A 27,399-nucleotide genomic window follows, 5' to 3' on the forward strand; every position below is an offset into this window, starting at 1 on the left:
CGGAAGCAGCAGACCTTCCCACAGACAGTGGCCGGAGCCGGGGCTGCCGCGCACAGGGCACTGCGTCGGCGCACGGGCCACAGGGGCCGAGCACACGCAGACGGTAAGTCAAGGGCCGGAGTCAGACGTTCCACAGCAGAGCCCACGTCGGACGCCCGCGGGTCTGGGGCCCCGCTGGAGCCCTTGTCTCCATGCTGAGCCGCGGTCTGTGGGCTCCCGACGCCGTGCCCAGTGGAGCGGGAGATTCGGGGCAGTGGGAGGGTCCCACGACCAGGCGGGCCCTCCCCACACACAGGCTTCTCCTCCGAGTCTCGGGAGCCGCGCCAGCCCTCAGCCCAGACGAGGAGCCGGCAACCCCCTAACCCTAACTCTGCAACTCCCGCCTTCGCCGAAACTGAACTCAGAGGGCCAGGCCGGCCTCTGACCTGCACGGTGAGCGCCTCACACGCTGGCGCAGGTGATGAGCTCCCCGTGCCTCTCAGCCCCCGGCCGGCCCGTTCTTCCCACAGCAGCTTCACTATCCCCTCCGTTTTCCGTCACCTTTAAGTCTAATCTTCAAAAAGCGTCCCAGAAACGAGCAAATACGTTATAATGAAGTATGTTCATGAGCTCACGGGGTCCAGGGCCTGGGCACACATGCACACAGCAGGGGCCGGGGGTTCCGAGGGCAGTGGACGGGGACCCGCTGCAGGTTTTCCTGTGTGTGTGTGTGTGTGTGTGTGTGCGTGCGCGCGTTTTATCGGCTCCTGGAGAAGTAAAAATGAACTTTGCGACATCGTCTGGACATGGCTGGCTCAGCTCGGACGGAGACAGGAATGGGGCTCTCCCTGGCCTGTTGCTGCAGATCAGGGAGTGCGTCTCAGCCAGGAGCAGAGAGCGCGCCTTCTGTGCCTTGTGCGGAGACCACACTTCCCCTCGGAGGCTCAGGCTCCGCTCTGGGGCCCTCGCGTCCTCTGCAGGTGTCAGAGAAAAGACGCGCCCCCTCCCCTGAGAAGAGCAGTTTTGCGGAACTGAGGAGAGGTGGAGGGTCCACACTTCGGCGTTTCTGTCTCCCAGCGTGGGGGACGGGGGCTGCCGAGTCAACGGCCGCTCCGGGGAGCTCTTCCCTCGGCCCCTGGCTGAGCCGACGCCTGCGGGTGTCCCCGTGTGCGTGTGACTCTTGTGACCCAACCCACACCATGTCCCCCGTCACCAGCATCGCTTCATGTACGCGCGCTTTGGGGAAACCCACCGTGTCCCGTGTCTCCCGGCCCTGACTGCGGCCTGACTAAGTGAGCGTTCGTACGCTTTTTTCTCAAGGGGAAACAAATTCAGAAAAACCCAGCGATGCGGCGGACGCTGTCTCTCTAACAAGTCCTGAGGGCGAGACGTCAAAACCAACCCGCCCTCCCCCAGAGACACCCTCCGTCCTGGTCTCGCTTCCCGTAAGACCCTACTCCAGAGCCTTGGGGACTCTCTGAGAGTCTCCGGGAAGCGGCCTTTCGAACCGGCTCTCGTGCAGGACACGGCGGTACTCACGCCGGAGACCAGCGCGGCGCAGCCTGCGCAGGTCGGAGCCGGGAGCCCGGCAGGACTTGGAGCAGGCGTCCTCACCCAAAGTCGGCCTCAAAAAACACCTCGTTTTCAGGAGCACGTTTTTACAGTTGCTGCACGCTTGTGTGTGGAATTCTGCGGCCACGGTGCCCAGCAGTTTTCCGGGCCCGAAGTGTGTATTTTCACTTGCTGTCAAGGAGATGTCGCCTCATGGGCGGGGCGGGGTGTGGGAGACCCGGGAGCCCCGGAAGGCTCTCCCGGCCCGTGGACACGGAACCCGGCCGGTCCGTATCTGTGTGCCCGCCCTCTGTGGTCCTCAGGGTTCTGCCCGGTCGAGATCTCAGGGGGCACGAACCCCCACAGCCAGCCACACACACCCCGACGGCCGCAGGAAGACATGCCCTTTCCTCACACGGCCCAAGAGCAGACGAGCCGCGGCAAGAAGCAAGGGCAGTGGGGGTCCGGGCTGAGAAAAGACAAACCCACGTGTCCACTAAATAGATTTCAAAACCGTGAATCTACAATATTATACACCAGTTACGTTTCCAGAGATCCTTGGATAAACGTTTACATGGCAAATGGAAATTGTCTGAACTTACTATTTTTCTAACGTTGCCATTTTTACGATCAAACGCATTTAACTTCACTCAGCATTGGCTGAACCTAATAAGCTGGACCGACTGCTCTGCCCTCACCTTTCTGAGCTCAGCAACTCCTCGCAGGGTGGGCATAAAGAGCCGCGCTGAGTCGCCGTCACAGGTAACGGGAGTCCGTGTAAGCAGACGAAGCCAACCACAAAACCCTGACAGTAGCCAGAATCTATGTAAAATAAGTAAGTAAAACTGAAAAAGAGTAACTGCTTGAACGGATTTATTGTCACTAGTTGTCACCCTTCCGCCAGGACGCAGCCGTGGCCGTTGGCGTGCAACCCGGGCAAGGCCTCGGCCCTTCGTGGCCTGGGCGGACACCACAGCAACACAGGAATTTCTCAAAGTTCTAAACTCTTTTAACAAAGGCCAAAACCCCAAACTGGACAATTTTGTCTTACACGTGTCGTTAATTTCAGTACGTAACATTAGAAATGGGCTTTTAAGAGAATGACGTACACGCATATTCACAGAAAACACAAAAGGTCAATAATCACTCGACAACTGTTAGCCTTGCTGGAAGTTAGACGTTAAGACAAGCAGAGTCAAGTGATGAGGTGAAATCTGAGCTCGCTCATCAGGAAAGCGTCTTTGATGTCGCCTCAAGTAGATGAGGTCAGAGAAACAGGTGCGGACACTCCCTGGAGCCTGACTTAACGGTATTTATCAACTATGATAAAACGGTTACATGTTTTGACTTCATTTCACTTGTAGGATTCATTCCACGTCAGTTATTTTTTAATTCAATTAGCGAACATATGGTACATCATTAGTGTTTGGTGTAGTGTTGCATATAACGCCCAGCGCTCATCACGGCACGGGCCCCTTAGTACCCACCACCAAGCTCACCGGCCCCCACCCCTCCCCTCCGTAACCCTCCGTCTGTCTCCCGGAGTCGGAGCCTCTCCTGGTTTGTCTCTGGTGTCTCCCCATCCAGTGTCCCTCCCTCCCCCGTGGTCCTCTGTGCTGTTCTGCTCCCACCCGAGCGAGACCGTAGGGAAATTGTCTTTGACTGACTGACTTCACGGCATCATCCCCTCCAGTTCATCCGCGTCCGGGCAGAGGGCGGGCGTTCTGCTTTCTGACGGGTCCGAGATGCTCCGTTGTGCGGATGGGCCCCGTCTTAGCGACGCGTCTGTTGAAGGGCAGCTCGGCTCCCTCCACAGTTTGCTATTGCCCGGGTCAATAATCAACACGTAAAGGTGCGCCTCTGAAGTCAGAGATTTTTGTGTTGTTAACCTTAGGAAAACAAGTGCCAGTAACTGGTTAAGCCAACTGCACGCACATGGCTCGGCTACTGTGTAGTCATTGAAAATGATGCCGTATGTTGAAATAGGACTGATAAAAGGAACTGAAAAAACACTTTATACTGTTTTTTTAAAATATTTTATTTATTTATTTGACAGAGATCACAAGTAGGCAGAGAGCCCGATGCGGGACTTGATCCCAGGACCCCGAGATCATGACCTGAGCTGAAGGCAGAGGCTTCACCCACTGAGCCACCCAGGCGCCCTTTATACTGTTTTTTAATAGGAAATTGACTTTCAGGAGAAACGTAGGGGCATCAGATAGACCCATGATAATTTCCTTGTTTGGAACACACCAGAGACTCTGTGAGAGGAGCAGACCTAGGCGGGCTGGAGTCCCCCCACCCAAGGTTGATGACCGTGAGCAAGCCTCGCAAGTGGCCAGCAGGGCTCAGGCCCAGGGGGACCCGCCCAGTCTCTCAGGGACGGATGAAGTCCACAGGAGACCTCAGCCAGAGCTGGCTGGGAGAGAAAACATCAAAACAGAGTTAAGAGGGTCTGCCTGCTGCCTCGGCTTCCTGGGCTGCGGTCATGCAGGGGCACAGGTGGGGACCGTCAAGTCACCTTCCGTGTCTGGGGATGATCCGTAACTCAGGCTCACAGTGGAGCAAGAGCCCCAAATGCCATCACCAGAGCATCTCTGAACCAGGGCTGGAGGCCAAAGGGGTCAGTGCCGCGCGAGGCTGAGGAGGCAGAAAGGAAATTACAAACAAAGGGAAGCCGAGACCACGGACAAAAACGCACCATCGTGGGCAGAATCAACGGATGGAGATTGAAGGTTCTCGGGTCCTATGCACCCGGGACAGGGGCTCCGACAAGCTGCAGAGGCACCAGGAAGGTGGACAGGGATCACGGAGGAAACATGAGCTAAACGAGATGGACCGTGGAGACAGAGGCATCGTCGGGCATTCCAGAAGCACGGACCGGCCAGAACCAGCGCAGAGGCGCCTGGCGGGCAGAAATGCAGGGACTCTGCATCTTCTCTTGGCCAGCGAGGCTCTCCGGGAGCCGCTCCCCCGGCTCAGTGTCCACGGTGTGTGCATGGAGACCGGGGTCCTCCTGGGCTACCGACCTGGAGCCTGGCGGGTGGGAAGTGCCAGAGCTTTCCTACAACGCTCTCGAGAGAACAGCTGCCACTTCCCCATCCAAGAACCAATGCAGATGGGCCACGATGGACTCCCAAGCATCACGCACACTCGGGGACAGGAGCCAGCAGGCCAGGCTGGCCAGAGGCCACAGCAGGGCTGAGGAGGACAGAAGGTGCTCCTGCTTCGCCACCAAGGCCCCTGGAGCGTCCTGCAGCCCACGAGCGGCCCAGCGCTGGGCTCACGTGTGTTTGCTGAGGTCATTACTCCGGGGGGTGCCCAGCGGGCTCAGTCGGTTCCACTCGGGTCATGACCTCAGGGTCAGGAGATCGAGCCCTGCATCAGGCGTGGAACCTGCCTGGGAGTGTCTCTTTAATAAACGATATTTCTTATTATATTTTATATTCGTTTTATTAATAAACATTAACTTATTCTTTATTATATTTTATATTATTATTTATTATAGTAAAAAACCACAGCTTTTTTAAAAAGACCATTTGTCCTTAAGGATTAGGAAGGCTTCTCACTGCTGCTCATCTTTCCGATAATGAAGCAGGATGGCCTGAAAACGGGTTCTCTAAAACGCGGACACAGGAGGATGTTCGGAACAGGAAGTACTTTCCCAAGACAGAGCAGCTGTCAAGGGCCCAGCGGGTGACCTGGACCCCCAAAGCTCATGGTCTGTGCTCGGTGTCATTCCCACTGAAATTCCGTATTCTGAATCCCTACTCAATAAATACTCCAGATTAATTGTTTTTGCCTTTGAGTGTTTTGTAAAGGGTGAGAACATGTTAGCATGTCCTGGCAACTTTGTCAAGGAACTAACGCAGGCTTCTCTGCTGCTTTCTTACTCAACACGCCTGCCTGTGCCTGTGCTGATTTTCTGACAAAACCGAATTTCTGGTTTAGGGAGCTCAACACCAAGAGCAGGAAGCAGTGGCCCCGCCAGCAGAGCCAACGCTCTGGAGCTCCTGCTCCGTGTGCACCAAAGTCGAAGCGAATGGACAATTTGGGGGGAAAATGCTACACGTTATTAAATATGTCTTTCGTTTCACACCAATCACGAAACCGAAGGTGCCACAGATTTGGAATATAGTGTATTTTTATCATAAATCTCCTTTTTCTTGTCTTTGTTTATAAATACTTAAACATCTGCTTCACTCGATAGCAGGGGACATGCCCTCCGGACCCTTCCCCACACACACCCCCGGGCTCCTGGACGCGGGCTACAGTCTGCACGCTTCCCGCTGCCCAAGCCTCTGCCGACCCGTCTGGCTCGCAGGAGCTTCCTTAGCTTGAAAGACCACGGTTCCCACTGAACTCTGGCCACTGAACGTGAACTTACAGGGGAAAAGCGTTGGTGTGTGTGTGTGAAGACGAAGTACAACTTCCCCCTCAACGTTACACACACACAAGTGGAAGACAAAGCGCCCCGGTCTCGTGTCCACAGCGCACAGGCCCCGTCACCGACGCGGTGACAGTGCGGAATCCAGACGGTCCTGCGCTCTGACCCTCCGAATCAGGATGCGGAGTGGACTCTGCTGGACCCCTCCCGCCACAGCCAGGGTGATGAGCCGTCCTGCGCCAGCCTCGCGTGTGCTCACGCGGTTCCTCCCCGGGACCGGGCCATGGGGGCTCTCCAGGGGCCACGGCACCAGTCCGCACCCAAGGGGCGCGTCCACGCACAGGCTGCGGGCACAACAGGCTGGCGGCCGGACTGAACACAGAACGCTCCTTTGAGTCGTCTCCCGTGTTCGATACCGAAGATAACCCACCAGGGCCGAACTGGAAACCGTCGGGGTAGAAACACCGGATCTAGCTAGAACATTCTGTTAGCTCACTTGTAAAACTCGGAATTCACGTTTCTCTACACAATTCCGTGACAGTCCATGAAACGTCCTACGTCGGGATTTCAAGACCTTTCAGCGTCACCTCTGCAGCCACTGAACGTTAAGTACTTTCATGAGGACATTTTTTTTCTTTTTGAAATTTGAAGAATATGTTTCACTTAGAAAAATCTCGTTAAAGTTTCTTAAAGTATTCGCAAACTACTGTTTTTCCAGCCCACGTGAGCAGCCAGCAGCATTCTCTACCGAACACTGTGCACTTCCACACCCGGACCTCTCCTCCCCGGCGGTCCTCCGGCCACACCGGACAGAACCCAGAGCACGGACGGCAGACTGGGAAGGGGACTCTGTAAGGGCAGATCTGTTCCCGTAAAACCCACAGCCTGTTCCTGAGCACACAGATTTACTTCTTTAAAAATGAAATTTAGGAAGGAATGTAATTTTGCTACTTGTTATAAAAATCTATCTGTGCCGATACCTGTCCTCCTAGTCACACATCCTGAAAGTCTCCCCCACAGGCTCACTCACATGTCCCACGGAATCGAGGCCTTCGAGCCCCAGCTCCCGTAGTGACTGTGAGAACCCACGGGGCCCCAAGTGCCCTCTGTCCAAGGACGACTGTGTGGGGCTCACGGAAGCCTCGCCCCCGGGACTTGGCTCCCCGCGCTCAGAGGCACGCGTCTTCTCAGGACCTTGCTGCCGGGGCCTCGAGTAAGGCGGCTCTGGCCAGGGCTCCCCACCTCGGCACCGCTAAGGTTCCGAACCGCACCCTCCCCAGCACAGACATCGCAGCAAGCCCAGGAGCGTCCCTGGGCTCCAGCCCTCCAGGATGACCCAGAACGTCACAGACTCGGCCACATGCCACATGGGGGCCCCAGTGGCCATGACCCAGGAAGTAGAGCCTGATGGTGCCTACACAGGGACAGCACGGTGTATCACTTGGTTCCAGGTTTTCATGCTGCCTGAAGGCTCTGTAACTACGGCCAATCACACGAGCGAGAGCAATGCTGCAGACACCACGGACGGACACACTGCAGCCGGGGAGGAGCAGACCGTACGCAGACCCGGGCTGAACACACACCCACACGGACGGCAGTGCCGGCAGCGTTTATTTCAAGGGCAACGCGAGGTGTGCTCTGGGGCGCGGACCCTCCGTGAGACGTGCGGGCCGCCGACAGGGAGGCGCGGGACGAGGACGCGGAGGAACCCGGTGCCCCCAAGAAAGCGACACGACCGCTCGCGTCAGTCTTTCCTTTTCCTTCGTCTTCTCGTCTCCTGCAGGGTCTTCAGGTCGGTCATCACGTCCAGCGTCTTCCGGACCCACATCACCTGGAAGCGATCGTCGTGGGACGTTAGAGAGGGAAGCGCCCAGAGAACCGGGACCCAGGGCGGCCTGCACGTACCACGATGATCATGGCGTTGAGCAGCAGCGGCGCCGAAAACACTATGGAAATGAACATCCCCCGTGAGTCGAAATACTGGTATCTCGAGAATAACCTGTTTTAGGGAAAAAGAGAAATCACGTGACATGACAAAACGTCCTTAGTGCTATCCTCGGCGGAGGCCCCTGGAGAGCTCTTGGGTCAACCAAGGCACCACCGCCGGCCCTACGACCGCAGCCCACCCACCTGCCCCGCCTTGCTGCCCATGAGCCCCGTCGGGAGCACACACAGTCGGGCCCACGGCGAAGGTGGCCGGAACCCCGGGTGCCAGGGAGACGGCAGCGGGAGGGACATGGACCGCCCAAGGCTCTCCGGGCGAGGAAGCACTCGCACACTCGCTCTGAGGGCAGACCTGACGCCCACCAGAACGTGTGCTGCGGCAACAGCTCCCGGGCTCCCACGGGCCATCAGGTCACACGGGCTGCATCGTCCCCGAGCTTGTCCGAGACAGAGACAGAGCCGGCTCTCCCCCTGGGGCAACTTTCGCCCACACGCCGCTTTCACACGGGAGGCTCAGGGACACCGCGTTGTCCAAGCTGCCTGAAGGCAGGACCAGTGAGTGGCAGAAGCCGGCCGCAGCCGAGCGTCCCTCCATGGCCAGCACGGGCACATGCAGAAGCACCATGTGCGAAGTCCCAGCAATCCAGGAGCGCAGGGACCGGGGCAGAGGAGCCAGGTGTTGGCCCTGGGGTCGTGGCCACGAACCGAGGAGACGAGCCACACGCAGCTTATAGTGCCGGGAAGGTTCGGGTCATGAAGACATTCAGACACACACGTCATGGTCGACGCTCCCAGAGAATGGAAGCAGGGAGGGTGCGGAGGTGAGCATGGGCTGCAGAAGGCGCCCTGCACTCCCGTTCCACGTGGATGAAGCCTGGAGTGGCCAGTCTGTGGCCGAGACCCTGCCGTGGCCAGGCTGAGGCCACCTGCTGTCCGGTCAGGGATGCAGAAGGGCTGGGACCGGGGGAAGCACAGCCCCGCTTGGGAGGTGACCGCTGTCATCTGTGCAACGGCAGGGCCTGTGGTGACGGGAGAAAGCCACACTCTTGGTGCGTCCCAGAGGACAAGGGCCTGAGGAAAGGTCTGCACAACGATGAGATCTCTGTCCTCAGTTACCAGAGGCGAGTGCCCTGCGGACAGCTCCGGGGCGGGGGGCTCTGGGGAAGTGCTACTTTCCTGATGTCCATCAGACATCCAAGCAATGGTCCGGCAACAAGGCAGAGGGAAGACTGGTGCCCTCGGCCCGTGGAGGAAACCACAAGGAGCCGGACAAGGGGTGGCCCTGAGAAGGGAGGAAGCTGGCAGCAGGGCGTCCCGCATCCAGGGAGCCGGTGGTTCCACGGGGAGAGACCCAGGTCAGGTAACCCACAGACGGAGTAACCGCGGGCTGGGCCGCACCCAGACCACGCTGTCACACACGAGAGCATTTCTGCGCTGAGGTGAGGTGCAGGCCCAAGGGGACAGTGACCCGCGTTCAAGTCTCCTCGTGAAGGACCCTGATGGGGGAGACCAGGGCGCCCTTCGACAAAGAGAAGTGGGAACCGTCAGGGCGTCTGTCTGAGGAGACGCCTGCAGAAGGGGAGAGTCAGGAGCGGGAGGGGGGCTGCTGGGGCCACAGCCACACCCCGAAAGCCAGGCAGAGGGAGGACGAGGTCGTCAGTCCGGCGTCTTCCGTGTCCTCATTCCTCGGCTGAGTAAGGAGGCGCGGGGGCCGGAGGGGGAGGGGTGTTAGCCGTCAGCAGAGGCACAGCCGTCTAGCCCGGCCCAGCAGCCTCCTGGACACCCGGGTGTGCAGGCTCCACGGGAAGGTCTTCAAATCCTTCCTGCTCAGAGTCTACAACTTCTTCTCTTTCCTTCATGTTTAAGAGCATGAACACCTCTGCACTTGAAAATGTCAAAAGCACTTTAAGGTCACAGGTCGTATAAAGACAGTGGGCCAGACGCCCATGCGAGGGTCCCAGCCGGTGCGCGAGGGTCCCAGCCGGTGCGCGAGGCCGAGGTTCCCAGACGCAGCCCTCGCCGTCAGCACAGCACGTCCAGCACACGCTTGTGGCTGTGGGCGCGGGGCTGTAACCGCGGACAGGACCTGACACCCGAGCAGGACGGAAGGAGAGCCGTGACGCTGGACGCGGTGGTGACGGAGCTGAAAGGCTGCCCTGACCGACCAAGGCCGCAGGCATGTGGGGGGTGGAGTGGTCATCTAAAGAAGGCAGCCCCGGATTTCTGCCAGGATGACGTTCTGTGGCCTCGAGAAGACACGGCCGGCCCAGAGAGGGCAGGGGTCGCGCAGCACACCACCCGCCGCTCCGACCACACGTGGCCCAAGCTCTCCTAAAACTCCACCGCCTTCATCTGGCAGCAGCTAGAGCTACTTTACGAAAGCCCCGACCTCTCTCACGCTGCCATGCACTGTGCTAACCGATCTTCAAACCCTCACATAGCCAACAAGCCATTCCTCAACCCTAACCCTATCAGTGCAGAGGCCCGGGTCTGCCCCGGGCCCCGGTGACCCGCCTTCTCTCGTCTCTCTGGCTCCCGCGGCCGGCGCGCCATGCCCCTGTTGGATGAGCCCCTCTGGAGTGTGGTTCCCGACTACAGTCTGGACGAGCGGGCGCTGGCCTACCTCCAGTTCATGGCCGCGACTTCGTTGATATACTCAGCACCATAGACCAAAGTCACTGGAAAAGAGAGAAATCACGTGTCGGGACTTGGGTGACTGATTATTCACCGTAACAGACTCATACGTCCTTTTTGCAATGGTTTAACATAAAATATCACAGAAAAGCAAGAATTTGATGGGAAACATAACTTCCGTTTCAGATGAGTGTGAGGTCAAATTCAGAGAATTTTTAAATTGTAGAACTTCCCTTTCCCAGAAAAAAGATGAGGACACTCGAGACACAGGAAGGCCCTGATGTCCCCATGGACAGCACGAAGCCGCGAGCGCCTAGGGCTGGCGCCTGACAGCCATGGCCCACGCGCGACCCCCCACCCGCACTCCCACCCGGTCTGGTCTGGAGTCCCTCTCCCAGAGGCCACACAGAACGCCCAGGGTCGCGAGACCGAGTGCATGAAGTGACCTGCTCTCCTCCCTCATGCTCCGCCTGCCAGGGACGCGGCAGGGGTGACTGCGGACACCTGCCCACTGGTCCCAGAGGCCACGGCCCTCCAGGAGCCCCACGGCCGTCCTGAGCCCTGCGGTCAGAAGCAGGCAGTTGCTGCAGTCCTGACCAGAGCCTGCGGAGCACACGGGGCGGACACTGGCCTCCAGACGACAGGCTGCGGTGCAGCACGGCCAGCAACCGCTGTGAGCACCCAGTGCTTTCGTTTCTAGCAGAAATTAATTAACGTGCAAAACCTCCTGTTCTTGGGCGCCTGGGTGGCTCAGTGGGTTAAGCCGCTGCCTTCGGCTCAGGTCATGATCTCAGGGTCCTGGGATCGAGTCCCGCATCGGGCTCTCTGCTCAGCAGAGAGCCTGCTTCCCTCTCTCTCTCTCTGCCTGCCTCTCCATCTACTTGTGATTTCTCTCTGTCAAATAAATAAATAAAAATCTTTAAAAAAAAAAAAAAAAACCTCCTGTCCTTGACCCAAATCACAGAGATTGCACCAGGCTTTGCAATGTCCCGACTCTTTGCTCCATGAATGGACCCAAAGCGACACCAACAGAGCCCCAGAAGAGACAGAGAAGAGCGGAGGAGACGGGCTGAGGCCCAGGAGGCGTGCAGCGAGCATGGCTCCCACCCCCGACAGTGTCCGGGGCTCGGCTGAGCCACCGGGGCTCGGCTGAGCCACCAGGGCGCGGAGTGGGCAGTTAGGGAACCTCTCTGTGCTTCACCCACACAAACGCAGCAAACGATGCTGCACAGGACGAATCAGCCTCGGGCTGGTGGGACGGCTCCGGGGTCAGAACGCATGTGCACGTGCACAGCATCCCTATCCCTTGTCCCCAGGGGCAAAGTCAGCCCTCTCCTCTCCCACGGAGCTGTTGGGGTCGCAGGCTGTCTGTCTCTAACCTGCCAGCGCACCTGGGCAGGCCGTCACCCTCCTCCGAGCCCAGGCCACGCTCACCACAGGAAGTGCACGTCCGGGGCCCCAGGCCACACAGAGGCTGCATGGCTCCCGCTGCAGGCCCCGCACACGCCAGGGTCGGCTCCTGCGCAGCCTGCCCAGGCCCTGCACGGTGCTGCTGGCGGCCCCTCCGTCGGCCGCCCGTACTCACCACAGCTGAGAGACGGCAGCCAGGTGCGGGAGGACTTCCTGAATGCTGGCACCGCCCACCAAGCTCTCCCGGGCCCCGGGCCGCACCGGACGGCAGCCCTCCGGGGCAGGAAGGCAGCGTGCACTCTACCCATCGCTCGCCGCACACGGCTGCTTGTGCAACACACGCTCACCACCTCACTCCCGTGCTAAGTCAAGCTTCTGCTGAGATGCCGCCTGGAGGGGCCACATCGCAGGGACCGGCGCCACAGAAGTGTGGCTTGTTGTACTCACCCAGGCACAGGAAGTGTCCGACCTGAAGTCCGTGCCTCTGGGAGGACAGACACGTGAGCAGCAGGCACAGCACGTGGAAGACGGCCAGTCCCAGCAGCCACGGCTCGGTCCAGTCTGTCTGCTGGAAGACACAGCACCAGACCCATCACCTCGCCGTCCTCAGCTCAAGGCGGCCCGGCTTCACGCCTCCTGGGTCAGGCAGGGCAGCGGCCCCTCTGCCGGAGCCGTCCCCACAGGCCTCCGCAAACCGGAGTTGGGGGGTCGGAGGGGACCACGCTGCAACCTCCGCCGGAGCCTGGACAGGGAAGCATCACCGTCCGCGGCGGCACCTCCCACCGGAGGCCCCTGGCTTCCCCTGCGTATGAACAGAGCCGCGTCTGTGGGTTTCTGAGGACTTGAGCGGGCGAGTGTCTCATTGGGGGGACCCTGGTGCCCCAAGACTCGAAACAAGACCTACTCTGGTCGCTCAGACTCACACTTCGGGGCTTGGGAGGTCGGAGGCGTCCCAATTCCCCGACGGCATCTTCTCCAAGCTTTCTGGCAACCTTCCCAGCAGTGCCAAGATGGGGGTTTCCTCAGCGTCCCCACGGGCCGGTCCACACCCGGAGACAGGCCGGTCCACACCCGGAGACGGGCCGCACCCCTGCGGGGTCCGATGCCCCCACCCAGATGCCCGGATCTCCTTCCAGGGGCGCGGGCCCCCCACAACGCCAGACCTCCCGACGCAAGCGCACACGCATGCCCTGCCCTGTCCTTCTGTCCAGCCGCCCAGGCCGGACCTGCCTCCGGTCCCGCAGCGCCCTCGGGACTCTAAGTGTCCCGGGCCGCTGCGCACGGAACACTGGCCACGACCACCGGTTCCCCACCATCGCGCGGAGGGGCCCGAAGAGAAAGGCGGAGCAGAGGGCGGCGACCAGGCGAGGGCAGCGTCCGCAGGTCCCGCCGCCCGCCAACTCCGCCCGCGGTCGGTCCACAGCGCCCGGACCCGCCCCGGCACGTCCCGCCCACGAGCGTCCCGCCCACGAGCGCCCCGCCCACCCCCGGGCACCGCCCCTAGAGTCCCTCCCACCGCCGAGCCCCGCCCGAAAGAGCCCGCTCACCACGAAGCCCCGCCCACCGGGAAGCCCCGCCCCGTCCCCTTCGGCGGTAGTCGGTGTGGACAGCGGATGCGGGCAAACCCCGAGCGGACCCAGGTACCGTCGCCCGAACGGACGGTCAAGGAGGCAGCAAGTTACCGTGATCACGGCCGGAATGCTGACGGGGAAAGAGCTGACCGAGAAGGCGGAGGGCATCGTCCCCGGAAAAGCCCACCCTCACCACCGCCGTCTCGGTCCCCGCCCCCGTCGGGTCGCACCGGGAACGCCTCCGGCGTCTCCTCTCGCGGGATTTCCGCGTGTCGCGAAGCCCGCCCGCTCTCGGACATCTCGCGATATCTCCCTGTGGGCCGGGTGCGGCGGCACATCTCGCGGTATTCTGCGGCTTCAGACGCTGTGACCTGGGCCCCGAGGGAGCTTCCGGGGGCTCCGCGGCGGCGGTGGGCGGGGAGCGGCGGGCGGCGGGGGCGGCGGGGCGGGGGTCGCGTCCCAGCCGCCGGCGCGCGGCAGGCCCGGGGGCAGCTTCCGACCCCAACCCGGGGGTCCGAGGGCGACAGCGACGCGCTCCCGGGGCCACGCAGGGTCTGGGACGGTCCATGCGGCAGTAGCCGCGGGCGCAGGCACCTCCCCGGGGCTCTCGGCGGACGCGGCCCGGGCGCCCGGCCAGCGCGGGTCAGGGTCCTGCCCGTCGGGAAGAGGCTCCGGGGCGCCCGGCGTGTCCAGCCTCCCGGGCCTCCGCAGACGCCGGGCTGACCGCCCCGCCGCGCGCCGGGGCCGGGGAGACGCGCGTTCCCGCGTCGGGGCGGCCCGGCCGGGGCAGCGGAGGCAGGACGCGCGCGGCGGGCACTCGGCGGGGCGGGCGGCTCGGCTGCGGCGTCCGGCAGAAGCTCGGCTGCGTCGGGGGACCGAGCAGGCGCCTGGGGTCCGCGCCCTCCGGGAGCCCCGCGCGCCCCTGCCGCTCCCCGTCCCTCGGGGACCTCGGAAGACCCTGCTGCTCGGCGCGTCCTCCCTGCTCCCCGCGCCCGCGCCCCCGCGATCCTTTAGGCACGTTTCCGGCACGAGGGACCTTTGCCAGGGCAGGGCGCCCGCGGCCTTGCCTCCCCCGCGGGGAAGATCCCATGCGCAGCCTGACCCGGAGCTGCTGATCCCGCCCCGGGGCCGCGTCTCCCCGGGGAGTACCCCCTGCCGCCCGGGAAAGCCGCGGGGCGGGGCCGGGCGCCCTCGACCGTGGCCCCGCCGCGCCCCGCCTGCGGCCCAGCCTGGGGACCCTCGTGCCTGGTTCCGCGCCCACGACAGTGAGTGTCCGGTGCAGAGGCTGTAACGGCCCCGTGTCCTCCGGGTTGGAGGAATGTTCCTTCCGAGGTCACGGGGAGTCACCTCTGTGCCTTTCCACGGTTTGGGCTGTTGCGGAATCGTGGGCTCGTGGGGACTCCGTCCTGACCGGTGATGCGTGTTTGGCAGATGCGACCCAACAACTCCAGTGTCTCCTCTTCACTTTGCCTTCTCTGCTCGAGAGAGCGGGAGAGAGCCTGTGAACAGGGCAGGGAGAGGGACAGGACCTGGAGCCGAGGCGGGCTGAGCGCAAGCCCAGGGACGCTGCGGCCTCGCAGGACCCTGAGGTGGTTGGTGACCTGAGCCGCAACCAGCCATCCAGAGCTCCTGCGTCTGCCCTGCCCAAGTGCCTCTCCACTCCGCCTCCTGCAACCCAGGAACAGATCCCAACCTCGGTGACCTCTGCGAGTGACCACGGGGCCACACCACACGTGGCATCGTGCTGCTTGGGGTGGTCCATTTCTCTTTCTCACTGAGCCTCCCCAGGGCATTGACCCGTGTCATGTGCTCATTCCGCACTCAGCGTGTGGAGGACAGGAGGTCCACGGGGAGGGAAATACCAGAACACAGCAACTCCATAGAGAGAAGCTCCTGGACTCAGGGCAGAAAGGCATCAAAGGCTTTGCCCACAGAGCCTAAATATCCCCTACAACAGTAGGAGTCTCCTCCCTCGGCTGTGGGGCCAGAAATCCAAAATCGAGGTGCCGCAGGGCCACACTCCCTCTCCAGGCTCTAGTGGGGTCCTTCCTGCCTCCAGCATCTGGGGCATGACCGGGCCCATGGGGGTCCTCAGATCACGGCAACCTCGGGCCAGGCTCTGGCCCTGCAGTCCTGCCCCTCCTGGGTTGGCTTTCTCTTCTGCTCAGGGCAGTCACTGGGCCAAGGCCAGCGTGACAGCCTGTGTGAAAAAAAGGGACACAGATAGGGCAATTCCAAAGACCATCGACAGAAAGAGGTGTGCACGTCGTTCTGGACAAGCAAGGGGGGTGGGGCTCTGGGATTTCAGAGGGATGAAACAGTTTTCGGGGCCTCTCACGAGCTGTGGGGCACAGAGAGGACTGTGATCCCACAGGTCTGGCCAGGCCAGGTTCCTGCCTGTCCAGCCCAGCCGGTTTGCACACCGTGTGGTGACCACTCCGTTCCTGGGCCAGGCCCTCCATCTGAGCTCTTCAGGCAGGGGAAGGGGGGGGGCTTTTCCTCCGTCTACGGGGTCGAGATTGCTTTTCTGCTGTACCTGGCTTCATGCCACGTGTCCCGCCTAGGGGTGGCAGCCCGTGGCCCCCACCGTGGAGATCATCAGGGTTTCTGGGTCGTGAAGAGGCCGTGTTGGTCCAGTCAGCAGCGCCGCAGCCGTGTGCCATGCTGGGCCTGCTGTTCCCTCCCGCAGTGCTCCGTGACGGTGGGCGAGCCCTTCCCTCCCTCCGTCCCGGTCGGCCGTTTGCAAAGTGCAATGCACTGTGATTGACCGACCTACGTCACGCCGCACGTCATGCCGGCTCCCGTGGGCTTGGAAGGGGCACAACGCGATTGCTCGGTACTTATACCGTCCCCGTCAGTCTGTCCTTGCTCTCTGATGGCCCTAGGTTTGCTGGCTGCACCGGGCTTACGGTCTGCGTTGGTAACTGGAGTCTCTGCCACTCCAGGACCCAGTCCGGTGACGCCCACCATCCTTGCAGAGTGGTCCGTCCCCAGGTCCAGCCACTAGATGGCAGGTGGCCCCTGGCCCGAGTTCTCTCTGTCCTCACCTCTGTCAGGACCCGCGCCTTTCCCCTCAGTTCCTTGGACACTGGGTGTCTACAACACTCCTCCATTGTCCCCGCAGTAGTTCTTGAAACTTCTTGTGCCTTCATGATCCCCCAGAACAGATCATTATTCAAGTGTCCCGTGTGCTGGAAATGCATTAGGTGCCCATCCCATGGCAGCTGAATGTGCCTGGTGGGGAAGCAGCCCCCGGGGGTCTGCTTCCCATGTGACCCCAGTCGAGGTCAAGCTCAGGAGGGGTGCGGAAGGCCGGGGCTGTGTCCGGCTGTGTCTCCCAACCATGGGACATGCGGGTATGACCGGGGAGTGCGTTTGGCCAGCTGCCGGCTGAACCCTTTCTGCAGAGGATCCAACACTGGGAGAGGGACGTGCAATGGTCAGTCCCAACCTCCCGGCTTCTCGAGGCTAAATCTGTCCCTTGGTCAAAGGTCGCACTGCTTTTTGAGGCAGAATCCATCAAGTACGGACGCATTCCACAGCAAGTACGCAGAGCAGGAGGGCACTCTCCGCCGGCCCGTGGCCGCACTCCAAGCCGGCCCACGAAGGCAAGGCCGGCCTGGGCTCTGCTGTCAGCAGACGCACACTCGGAGGGCCTCCTCTCTTTCTCTTAATCTAACAAAGTGTATCAACAAGGTCCGTGCCTCTACTCACAGAGTCCAGGTGGAGATTGTCATGTGATTACAAAGGGGATGGAAGTTATGTCGTCACATCTTTGTACGTAAGGAAGCATCCTCACCTAAGTGTTATGTTGGGAGATGTGTGACCACAAGCCGAAAGCCACACGCTCCCGTTCTCTGCGGAGCTGTGTGTTTGGAGACGTTTGCCTGCAGCCCGGCGTTACGGGTGCGGAGCCACTTGCGTACCGGGTTTTGGGACCCCTCCCTCTCTCCTGTCTTCCAAAGCATTACTTTTTTAGAATGAGTTCTGAGAGTCTTAAAAATTAGGCCGGACTGTTTTCTTGATCCTCCAAATTCTTCCCGAAGTTCCTCTACCATCGTGTCTCTTTCTAAAAGAGAACTCCGTCTTTCCGCAAAATGACGTCAGACCTTTCTACTCCCTCCCCTTGCACCCTTGAGAAACAAGGGACCTTTGAAGTGAGAGCCCTCTGAGGTACGTGCAAATTCTCTATATAGAAGAAGACAAATGACTGTATTCGTTTAGTGATTTATTTTTTAGAAACGAATGTTTGTTGATATTTGTCTAACTCGGACCTTACTGAAATGGCTGCTTCCGCTCGCCTTCAGTAGTCGTCCACCGGACGCGTGTGTGCGGGTAGCACTGACGTAAATCACAAGTTCTGCGTATGTCTTCCACAGGCAGACGTGTTTCCAGAGACGTCACTACTTTTTATTAGCTTAATAATGATAAAAAAGAATCTTTGTTGTGTCTATTAAGATCAGGATGATATCCAAGCCAATACATAGATTGTATGAATTCTCAATACTGACATGTGCAGGGGCGCCTGGGTGGCTCAGCTGTCAAGCATCTGCCTTCAGACACCCTGGGATCAAGTCCCACATCAGGCCCTCTGCTCAGCGGGAAGCCTGCTTCTCCCTTGGCCCCTCCCCTCACTCTTGGGCTCTCTTTCTCTCTCTCTCAAATAAATAAAAACTTTAAAAAAAAAAAAGTGCTTGGGGTGATGTGTTCACATTACGGCTGCAGAACAAACCTCAGCTCTCCTCGTGACGGACGTCGAGGAACACAGAAGGCTCTCGTTTCGCACTTCCGAGAGGCCGAGAGGCAGGCTCGGCTCTGTGCTTGCTGGAGGTTTGAAGACGGAGGGCCGGGAGTCGGCGCTCTGGTGCGGGTCCGCCCGCCAGCCTCACGCAGGGCTCACGTCAGGAGAGCCCAGCCCTACTGCACCTGCCTCTAGGAGGCCGCCAGCTCCCCCGGACAGTCTGTACCTCCTCGTCCCCGTCTCACGTTCAGGCTGAACACGCGGCTTGGCCTCTACCACGGTTTCAAAAAGTGAAGGCCGACATCTAGATTTGCCTGAGCACAACCCTGTCGTACGGTCGGCAAGCCTGCTTCTGGAGGCTTTCCACCCGTCTGAAGACCGAAGATAGACCGTGATCTCGCTAGTCGTATTTTTAAACAAACTTTCAGGGTGCCTGGGTGGCTCAGTAGGTTAAGCCTCTGCCTTCGGCTCAGGTCATGATCTCTGGGTCCTGGGATCGAGCCCCGCATCGGGCTCTCTGCTCGGCGGGGAGCCTGCTTCCTCCACTCTCTGCCTGCCTCTCTGCCCACTTGTGATCTCTGTCTATCAAATAAATAAATAAAATCTTTAGAATAAAAAGTAAGCCCCCAAGCCCCTGCATGCACACACATGTGTACACACATGCACAAACACACGCACGCTCACGCATGCACACACACCTCTGCACACACACCTGCACACACAGGCTTTTGGGGCAGGGCACTGCTGTCGGTTCACTTAAAACTTAGGAAAGAAATTGTCCAAATCACTCAATTTCCCTCTCCCCACCTCAGGGGGAAAAAACAATAAAACGTTACTGTCCTTAATTCCTGATAAGCACACCCAGATGGGGCATTACATCTGGGCAAACACGGGACTTGATCTCGGAACCACCTGTGGTTAGAATAAAAGACGTGACCAAAGGAAATCTTAAACTCTGCTCATTTATTGGGGTACCTGGGTGACTCAGTGGGCTGAGTCTCTCGCTCTTGGCTGTGGCCCAGGGTCCTGGGATCGAGTCCAACGTCGGGCTGCCTGCTCAGTGGGGAGCCTGCTTCTTCCTCTCCCTCTGCTCATGCTCTCTCTCTCTCTTAACTAAATCAGTCTTTTTCTTTCAAAATCCACTAGTTTATATATTCCTATAAGTAGAAACACCAGATTGTTCTCTTTTTTTTTTTTTTTCACTTAAAATATTTGTCTAGAAATATCTTTCACAAGAAGAAACTAAAGCTTCAGGTCTTTTTTTCCCTAATTTGAAAAGTAGCAGACACTGACTATTAAAGCTCCATGGAGAAACTGGGCCCAGCTTCAGACGTACAGTCTAGAAGATGGCACAGCATATATGCAAACGTGTCCTCGTCAGGGCAGCAGAGAGGCTGGCCCCAATAAGGAGAAGGGACAGGATGTCACTATGGCCGCCGTGGTGGTGTGCGGGACCAGATCCTCAGGTGGCTTGTCCCGCAGCATCCCTGAGTGACTGGGGACAGCAGGCTCCCCGATCCTCGGCAGATGACCAGGCTGGCCTCCATCCTGAGGGTCCCTGAGGATGCTTCTTGGCCTCGGCCCAGCTTTGTGTGTTGTCCGTGAAGACGACGTCAGCTTCATGCTTTTGCCCACAGAAGATATGTGGTACTTTTGCCAAGACGTCTTTAGGGATTTTTCTTTGCTTTTCAAGGTGAGTCGTTTACTAGGCTGTGCCCCGAGTGAAACACTGAGGCCGACCTCCGTGTTCCTGGTGGGCCCCATCATGTGGTCGGGGCTCTTCCCTCCCTGGAAGGTCTCCAATCCACGTCTCGCTCGATGAGCCCTCGGTTAGTTTGGGCCCCTGGGACCCGGCCCCACATTGCGCTCTGACCCTCTCCACTGGACTAATTTTCAGTTCAGGGTTTGGGGTTTATTTTTGTCTTTTCCCAATGCTTCTGTTTTTCACTTGATTCGAATTCACTTATTCCCAGTTTTGTGCATTTCTAGATTTTGAATAAGAGCTGTTTCTTGTTACAACCAAAGCGCAGTGAGGACAGTTCACTGACCGTGCAGGACTGTGCTTTCTCTTCCTCTTCGTGTGACGTTTGGCGGCAGTTTCCACCCGCTGGAAACTTGAGACGCTCATCTTGCGTTTCTTCTGGACACAACCGCTGCCTGACCAGGGCCGTCCGCGGTGGCCACACTCCCGGCTCCTAGGCCTCTCTTTGCTCAGGACGGCCAGCGTCTGTGCTCCGTGTTGCTGCCTCTTCCTGTCCGTCTGCACGATGTTCCTCTCTCCCTCTTCACCCCTCGCCCCTGCCCCCAGGGCGCCTCTCCCCCGACGTGCCCTCTCCTTCCCCAGAAGCCCACCTATGGGTCACGAGGACCCTCTCCCAGCCGTTAGCCTCTGTGGCTGATGATTGCTTGCTGTGGCCCCACCCGTGGCCACTCCCTCCCTCACCTTTCCGGGACATGCCCTGCGCCGGCCAGGGGCTCCCAAGCAGCTGCCCCTCTGCCCGTGGGTGATTTCCCATCCAGGCTCTCTTGCTTCCTCCAGTTTCTCGACAGCTAACACTGTAATTGTCGTAGGGAAGTCCTCCTCCGCAAGCGCTCAACTCCCAACCGTGTGCACCGTGGACGAGCCATTCCAAGATCTGTATGGCGTGAGAGCGAGCCGTCGGCCGGGTAGCCCGCTGCCAGTCTCTCGGGATGTAATTTAGGTCCGAGGCAAAACTTGCAACCCTTACCACTGAAAACCTCTGCAGAAAGAATGTTTCTTCCTTTTAGATTAATTAAATAACATATATGGCTTTAGGACTTGCTCACATATGTATCCTATACCTGATCTAGATGGAGGACCACAGCCGAGGACGGAAAACGTTCTTCATAAATAATATGTGTGTGCAGTCACATTAACGAGCTCCAGCTTCAGACAGGAGCTTCCCAGACCAGGATGCGCTTCACACGTCAGACCTGGAGCCTCCTCTCCAGAGGATGAGTTCTCCGTTTACATTTTTGTAGGATATTTTCAGAGTTTTCTTTCAAACTTTTTTTTTTAATTCACTTTACACGTCTAGCTCATGTTATTTCTTTTTTTTTTTTTAAGATTTTATTTATTTATTTGACAGAGAGAGATCACAAGTAGTCAGAGAGACAGGCAGAGAGAGAGAGGAGGAAGCAGGCTCCCTGCTGAGCAGAGAGCCCGATGCGGGACTCGATCCCAGGACCCTGGGATCATGACCTGAGCCGAAGGCAGAGGCTTAACCACCCAGGTGCTCCTTGTGTTATTCTAAGCTTCCTTTAGTCACTTATATAATTCTATACTGACAATCACACTGCACCTTTTGTATAATAGTGTGTTTGTATTACATTTTATTATATTCCTCTGTGTTTCACTGTGTTACACTGTATCATGCTACATTACGCTGTATCACGCTGCATTACACTGTGTTATACTGTATCACACTGTATTATATTGTAGTTAGGATGTTATGAGGTCTTTGCTCAGCACAGCTCTGTCTAAGCTTGGGGTTCTGTGAACTACAACTACAGGCCAGTTCCAGCCATGGTCATGACTGGATGACCTTTAAGCTGAGAACAACTTACCTCAGTCACCTCCTGATGCCTCCTGATGCCACCCCATACATGGAGTCTTTTTAAAAAAATTTTATTTGAATTCAGTTCAGTTACATATACCCAGACGGTGTAGCATATGGTGCGGAGGTCAGGGGCGCATCAGCTGTTGGAGCACCTGGTGCCCACCACATCTCAGCCCTCCTTCAGGGCCATCCACCGCTACCCCATGCCCCCATCCGCCTGCCTCCAGCAACCCTCAGTTTGTTCCCTAGAGGTGAGTCTCTTATGGTTTGCCTCCGTCTCTATTTTTACCTTATTTTATTTTTCCTTCCCTTCCCCTACGCTCATCTGTTTTGTTTCTTAAATTCTACCTATCAGTGAGATCATACAGTAATTGTCTTTGTCGGACTGATCTCACTCAGCATAATCCGCTCCAGTTCCATCCACGTTGTTGTAAGTGGCGAGATTTCATCTTCTGACGGCTGCACGGTGTTCACGAGCTGGTGCGGCCACTCTGAAGACAGCATGGAGGTTCCTCAAAATGTTGAAAATGGAGCCACTCTATGACCCAGCAACAGCGCTGCTGGGTGTTTATCCAAAGGATACAAACGTAGTGATTCGAAGGGGCAGCTGCTCCCCGAGGTTTACATCAGCAGTGTCCACGAGAGCCGAACTGTGGGATGAGCCCAGATGTCCCTCCGCAGATGGATGGATAAAGAAGCGGTGGTGTGTGTGCATATATGGTGGTGACAAAACTCATGCTTGCGGTCACTCCGTGTCTATGGGTTGAGTCCAGGCTTAGGTGCTGGGGTCCTTCAGGATTCTCTCAGGGATTTGGCTGGGCTGTGTTCTCACGTGTGGGCTCGCCTGCGGGCGACTTCCAAGTGACTCGGGTGTTGGTGGAGTCCGTCCCTCGCAGCTGTGACCTGAAGGGCCCCAGTGGCTTGCGTTTCCTGGGGACCCCCGTCTGGGTCTCTCCTGGGCAAGTTGCATGGCAGGTGTTTCTTCCTGGCCAGCAGGAGAGGAAGAGACCCTGCTGAGGTGTCCTGTCACGCGGAGTGGCCACCAGAGCGAAACCCCAACACTTCCGCCATATTGTCCAGGTGAGAGGCAAGACATGAACCCTGCCTGAGTGGGTCTGGGGCTTCTCCGATGGCCTCTGTATGGGACCGTTATGGACACACGATAGTCTCCCAGACTATCGTGGTAAAGTGGTAAACACTTCAACTGAATTGAAAGGTTGATGTGACAAAGACACCATTCGTGGCCCATAAAACCTACAATATCAAGAGTTGGCATTTTACAGAAATTGTCTGCACTCCCTGGATTTCAAGGGATCATGGTGGATGCGCGAGTGCAGCATGCCTCGGTGCAGGGAATGCCTCGGTTTCCCACGTGAGTCCTGGTAAGGGGGAGGAGACGAAGACAGAGCCCCAGAAGCATTTTCTCTGTCGTTCGTGTCCTCGGCATGAATTCCCAAGTATCCTCAGGAACACGACGCATCCGTGCAAAAACAGCTGGAAAAGAGACGGGACCTGGTCCCCTGTGCGATGAGACTTGCTTCCTCCTACCCTTTATACCTGAGGCTGATTCGCGTTTAAATGAACAATCATTTCATTCCTCAAAATCCCACTGACAGAGCAGCTTTCAAAAATCTTGCCACTGATGGGCCCGTTAGTCAAAACCCAGGATGGTGATCACTATTCAGGAAGCCATAGGTGCTTCAGAGGGAAGATGCTGGTCTGTCCGTAGCCTGGGGTCATTCTGGGGAGCAGAGCAGAGCAAGGGGGGCTAGGGAGGGAGAGATGCGCCCAGAGCAGCAGCGGGGAGCGTGCCTCCTCTGAATTCCCAGAGTCACTCATTGGTTATCTCCTCCAAACGCAAGATCGGGACCAGCTCCAGGAAGGGAGCAGCTGAGGACGGAACACGGAGCCGGTTCTCGGGACTCGGCCCCCACAGGGAGCCACTGCGCACTCGCATAGGGCCCGGGAGACACACCTAAGCTCGCACTTTGGCTGACCAGTAGTTTCTGCAGTGGTCATTTCCAAGGGAGACGTTAGCACAGCTCTGAAGTAAGACGGCTCCTAGACGGGGACGTGTACGGTGACGCACACGTGTCCAGACGGAGACGCCGGGGCTCATGCCGCGTGAAACCTGCCACGGGGGTGCTGGCTTCGGTGTGTGCCTGTGGCGTGTGCATGTTTTGCACGTACGTGTGCTGGTCAGTGTACACGAAAGGAACCAAATGCAGTCTGGATGGACAAAGGAGCCTCAGAGCGTCATCTGGTTTGTCTGATCGTCCCCAGAGTCGCCGTCTGATCGTCCCCAGAGTCGCCGGCCCTGGCCCGAGTCCTGCCAGAGGAAACCAGAGTTGTCGACCACGGCCCATGCTTACGTAGCATCTGCCTGGAGCATTCAGAAATTCTGGGAAAATGTTTCCCTGCATCCCCACCTCAAAAACCTCCTGTCAGCTAATGACCGCGCCTTGGCAACGTCCTGCAACTCCGTGTCTCATGGCCCTGCAGCAAGATTCAAGGTGAAAACCCCAAGTTTCACAAACAGAGGGATTGACAGCAGAAGCTTTCTTGAAAATAGCAAAGTGCTGGGGGCCAAGAAACACGAAAATTCAGAATTAGATGTGACCTCGTGAAGGTAGCACATGAGAACAAGAAGAAATAGCAGCAAAATGCCGTGCATTACATGACTTTTCTCCAAGATGGGGACCTCAGCACGGGTGGGGTGAATGTCCCTGGAGCGCCGTGGGAAGCAAACTGTCGCGAGAGTCTCCTATGCCGCTGTGTTTGATTCTAGCAGAGTCCACACGATGCTGGCCACCAGACTGGCTGCTTGGACACCCCTCTGGCATGCAGTGCTCAGGGAGTCGGACCGGGGACCCCAGGGAGTAGGCAGCCTCACCCGAGCAGTGCGGGTCCACGGCCGTGCAGATCTGAAGAGCAAACACATGCCCAGTGCCATCACAGCTATTTTCAAGGGAAAAATACTGTAACAAGGAGCAAATGAAAAAATCCTTTCCTAATAAATAAAACTTAGCTATTTTAGCTCTATTACTAGCAATTGAGAAGTCACACCAGAAAAGACTTACTGGAAGTTTCTCCCTGTGCCTACCTTTGGTATTTGGTACATGAGCCCTCGGGAGCTGTATTTTTGGCTCACATGTTTCTTAAGATACTGTAGCAAGTAAGCCGCAGTCCCGCCAAGGACAAATTTGCTCAATGTGACTTAAGCAAATCCATTTAAAATGTAGTCATGCCTCTAGAGACAGCTACCCAAAAATAAGCAACTTCTTGATTTATCTGGAGTTGTGCAAGCAAAGTCACCTTCCTTGCATGTTGGACTCGCTTCTCCAAGCCCTGCTCTGCAGAGGCTCCCCAAGCGCCCGCTGTGTGCCGGGGGTGCTTTATTTAGGACTACTGATAAGAAAAACAGGGCGTTTTTCCTTCAGGGTTTGTGTAGAATAGATACGTGTGTATAAGTCACTATCAAACCAGATATGAAAGGATAAATAAGTTGAAAGAAAGTGGGATCCACGTAAAGGCAGACAGGGGAGAAAATGCCTTTCTGGATGCCGTGGGCCCCACGGTGAGTTCAGAGCGTGAGAGCTCCCGGGGCCGCAGAGACCCTCGGGAGCGCTTTCCAGCCGCGTCCACCTACGCCTGTTCGCTGTGAAGAAGCCAGTGCTCGAAGGACGGCGTGGGGGGGCCGGAGTTGGGGTGGGGGTTTCTGTCGGGAACGCTCTTCAAAATTCCTGAGGGGCGGAGCGTGTGAAGGCGCCACATGGGGACAGCTCCCCAGAGAAGCAGAACAAGTTAGGCATCTGGGTAATCTTCCAATAACGTGATAGAATACGATAACATAATATGACGCGATAAGATAATAATATTGTAATGTAATATAATATAATAATGTACAAATCCTGTTCTAGGGAATGGGACCCAGTGATTGTGCAGGCTGACAAGTCCCAAGTCTGATTTGCTGGAGACCCAGAACGAGCCTGAAATCAGAAAAAAGCCCACCCCCCAGCAGGAAGGGGGGCAGAGGAACTCCCTCTCGCGTTGGGGAGCATCAGCCTTTTTTGTTCCACTCAGACCTTGACCTAGTTGGATGAGGCCCGATGAGGAGGACAGTCTGCTTTACTGAGTTCCGTGGTGTAGATGTGTGTCTCACCCAAAAACACCCTCGCGGAAATGCTAGAATGATGTTTGACCCTGTATCTGGGCATCCCCTCAAGCTGACGCTATGAAGTGAGTTGAATATCTCACGCCGCACCCCAAAATGGAAATGTTATGCAGCAATTAAAGTCATTGAAGCTCAGAATCACACAGACAAGTGTTTAGGCCCATTTTAGGAGAAAGCACCGTGGAGAGGAGAGCCGGCCTCGCCGCAGATCGGCTCCCGTCAGGCGGATAATACACATCCAGTTCGACGTCCAGGCTCCTCCCGTGCTCACCAGCAGTGATGTCTGAGAAGATGTCCGTCCATGGTTGGACCAACATAATGGGATTTTGCTTAACTTCTTCTGCATCTTTAAATATCTGGACTTCCTCATTATTTTTTGAAAATACTTCATTTTTTCATACTTCCTCATACTTTTCCCCAAATATTTCAGACTACGTATAAAGTGAAAATATGGGGAGAGAGGTGTCCTTGTCCGTAAGGGAAAGCTTTTCTTAAAGACTGTAATAAATTATAAATGAATTCTAATGCACTGCCCCAGCCATGCTGAGCTCGGGGTGGGCAGAGACAAGCCAGCCCCTTCCACGAGCGCTCAGGGACCACGCAGATTTCCGAATGGCCCACGGGCACCTGGCGCTGGTGACAGCAGAGGGCGGACGACGTTTCCACGAGGGCTGGGAATGCTGATTTGCCAGTGACCTCTAAGCGAAGCTGGAAGCGTGAAGGGCCTGGGCGGCAGGGGACGACTGTGTCCGAGGCGTGTCTTCTCCAGGCCTTCCTCACCGGCCTTTCCCAGATGCAGCCCCAGTAACTCCCTGCGTCAAGGGCTTATTTCGGAGGAGGCGTACTCTGAAGGCCTACGGAGCATCCAAATGTTGAGAAAAGATACCCTAGTGCGAGTTTGCAAGGGCAGAGAACCTTCCTCAAGGACTCGAACACCGCGGATAACACACGGCCCCGAGGCTGCCTCACTCCATCTGGTGAAGACGCCGGCACCGCGGCCACATCCTGCGGATGGAATCAGTCTTGCTTTCCTTGGATCCACACCACCCGAGCCAGTTCCCCCACACACAGTAATTACTTTAAAAATGTGTAAAGGAATAATACAAGTCTTGTTAGTATTGCCTTTGAAGTTCTGGATTTTTAAAAACATTGTATTACTTTTATCTCAGCCCTTGCAGATAAGATGTAACATCTCCCCGTGGGATAGCACTAAAGAGAAAGAAATCCCACCTGTTTACTTAACAAATATTCACTGCTTTTTCCTGTGCTAATTAATAAGTCTGCAAAGTTGAGTGTATGAAGTAAAAGGTCCCAAAGGCCTCATTTCCTGGGGAAAGTAACACGTAAGTGAGCAATTCCGGCACAGCCCAAACCTGTCACTCGGATCTGGGAAATGCACACTCACTGGCTTTCTGCACGTGCCCCAG

At 57.4% G+C, this 27,399-nt stretch overlaps 1 protein-coding gene and 1 long non-coding RNA gene across 6 annotated transcripts; one reads left to right on the forward strand and one right to left on the reverse strand.

Moving 5' to 3' along the window:
- Nucleotides 1-7,511: 7,511 nt before the first annotated feature.
- TMEM18 (transmembrane protein 18) lies at nt 7,512-13,758 on the reverse strand. 5 transcript variants are annotated; one of them, XM_082745474.1, is made up of 6 exons: nt 13,588-13,755; nt 12,829-12,897; nt 12,353-12,473; nt 10,485-10,539; nt 7,823-7,863; nt 7,512-7,748 (listed from the first exon to the last, which is right to left on the reverse strand). In XM_082745474.1, exons 1-6 carry the CDS (start codon nt 13,642-13,644, stop codon nt 7,528-7,530), a joined length of 564 nt encoding a protein of 187 aa, XP_082601600.1. In that variant the 5' UTR covers nt 13,645-13,755; the 3' UTR covers nt 7,512-7,527. The 5 variants fall into 5 exon arrangements, with proteins under 5 accessions (XP_082601600.1, XP_082601602.1, XP_082601604.1 ...); XM_082745476.1 differs by having other exon boundaries at nt 7,823-7,916; nt 13,588-13,738; XM_082745478.1 differs by lacking the exon at nt 12,829-12,897 and having other exon boundaries at nt 7,823-7,916; nt 13,588-13,758.
- LOC309871979 lies at nt 13,443-18,166 on the forward strand. The gene is made up of 4 exons (XR_014315585.1): nt 13,443-13,545; nt 17,193-17,398; nt 17,553-17,649; nt 17,856-18,166. It is a non-coding gene; the product is annotated as an uncharacterized lncRNA (long non-coding RNA).
- Nucleotides 18,167-27,399: the final 9,233 nt, after the last annotated feature.

This window comes from Mustela nivalis, assembly GCF_964662115.1.
Source record: "Mustela nivalis genome assembly, chromosome: 8".
NCBI classification, from domain to species: domain Eukaryota; kingdom Metazoa; phylum Chordata; class Mammalia; order Carnivora; family Mustelidae; genus Mustela; species Mustela nivalis.

Bases quoted from the DNA above. Each gene is read 5' to 3' on its own strand.
- TMEM18 (XM_082745474.1), bottom strand. From the start codon at position 13,644: ATGCCCTCCGCCTTCTCGGTCAGCTCTTTCCCCGTCAGCATTCCGGCC. The intron at 12,898-13,587 runs GTAACTTGCTGC...ACTGCTGGGAAG, and splicing joins GCATTCCGGCCGTGATCACG to GTTGCCAGAAAGCTTGGAGA. The intron at 7,864-10,484 runs GTAGGCCAGCGC...TCATTTCCATAG, and splicing joins GTCGCGGCCATGAACTGGAG to TGTTTTCGGCGCCGCTGCTG.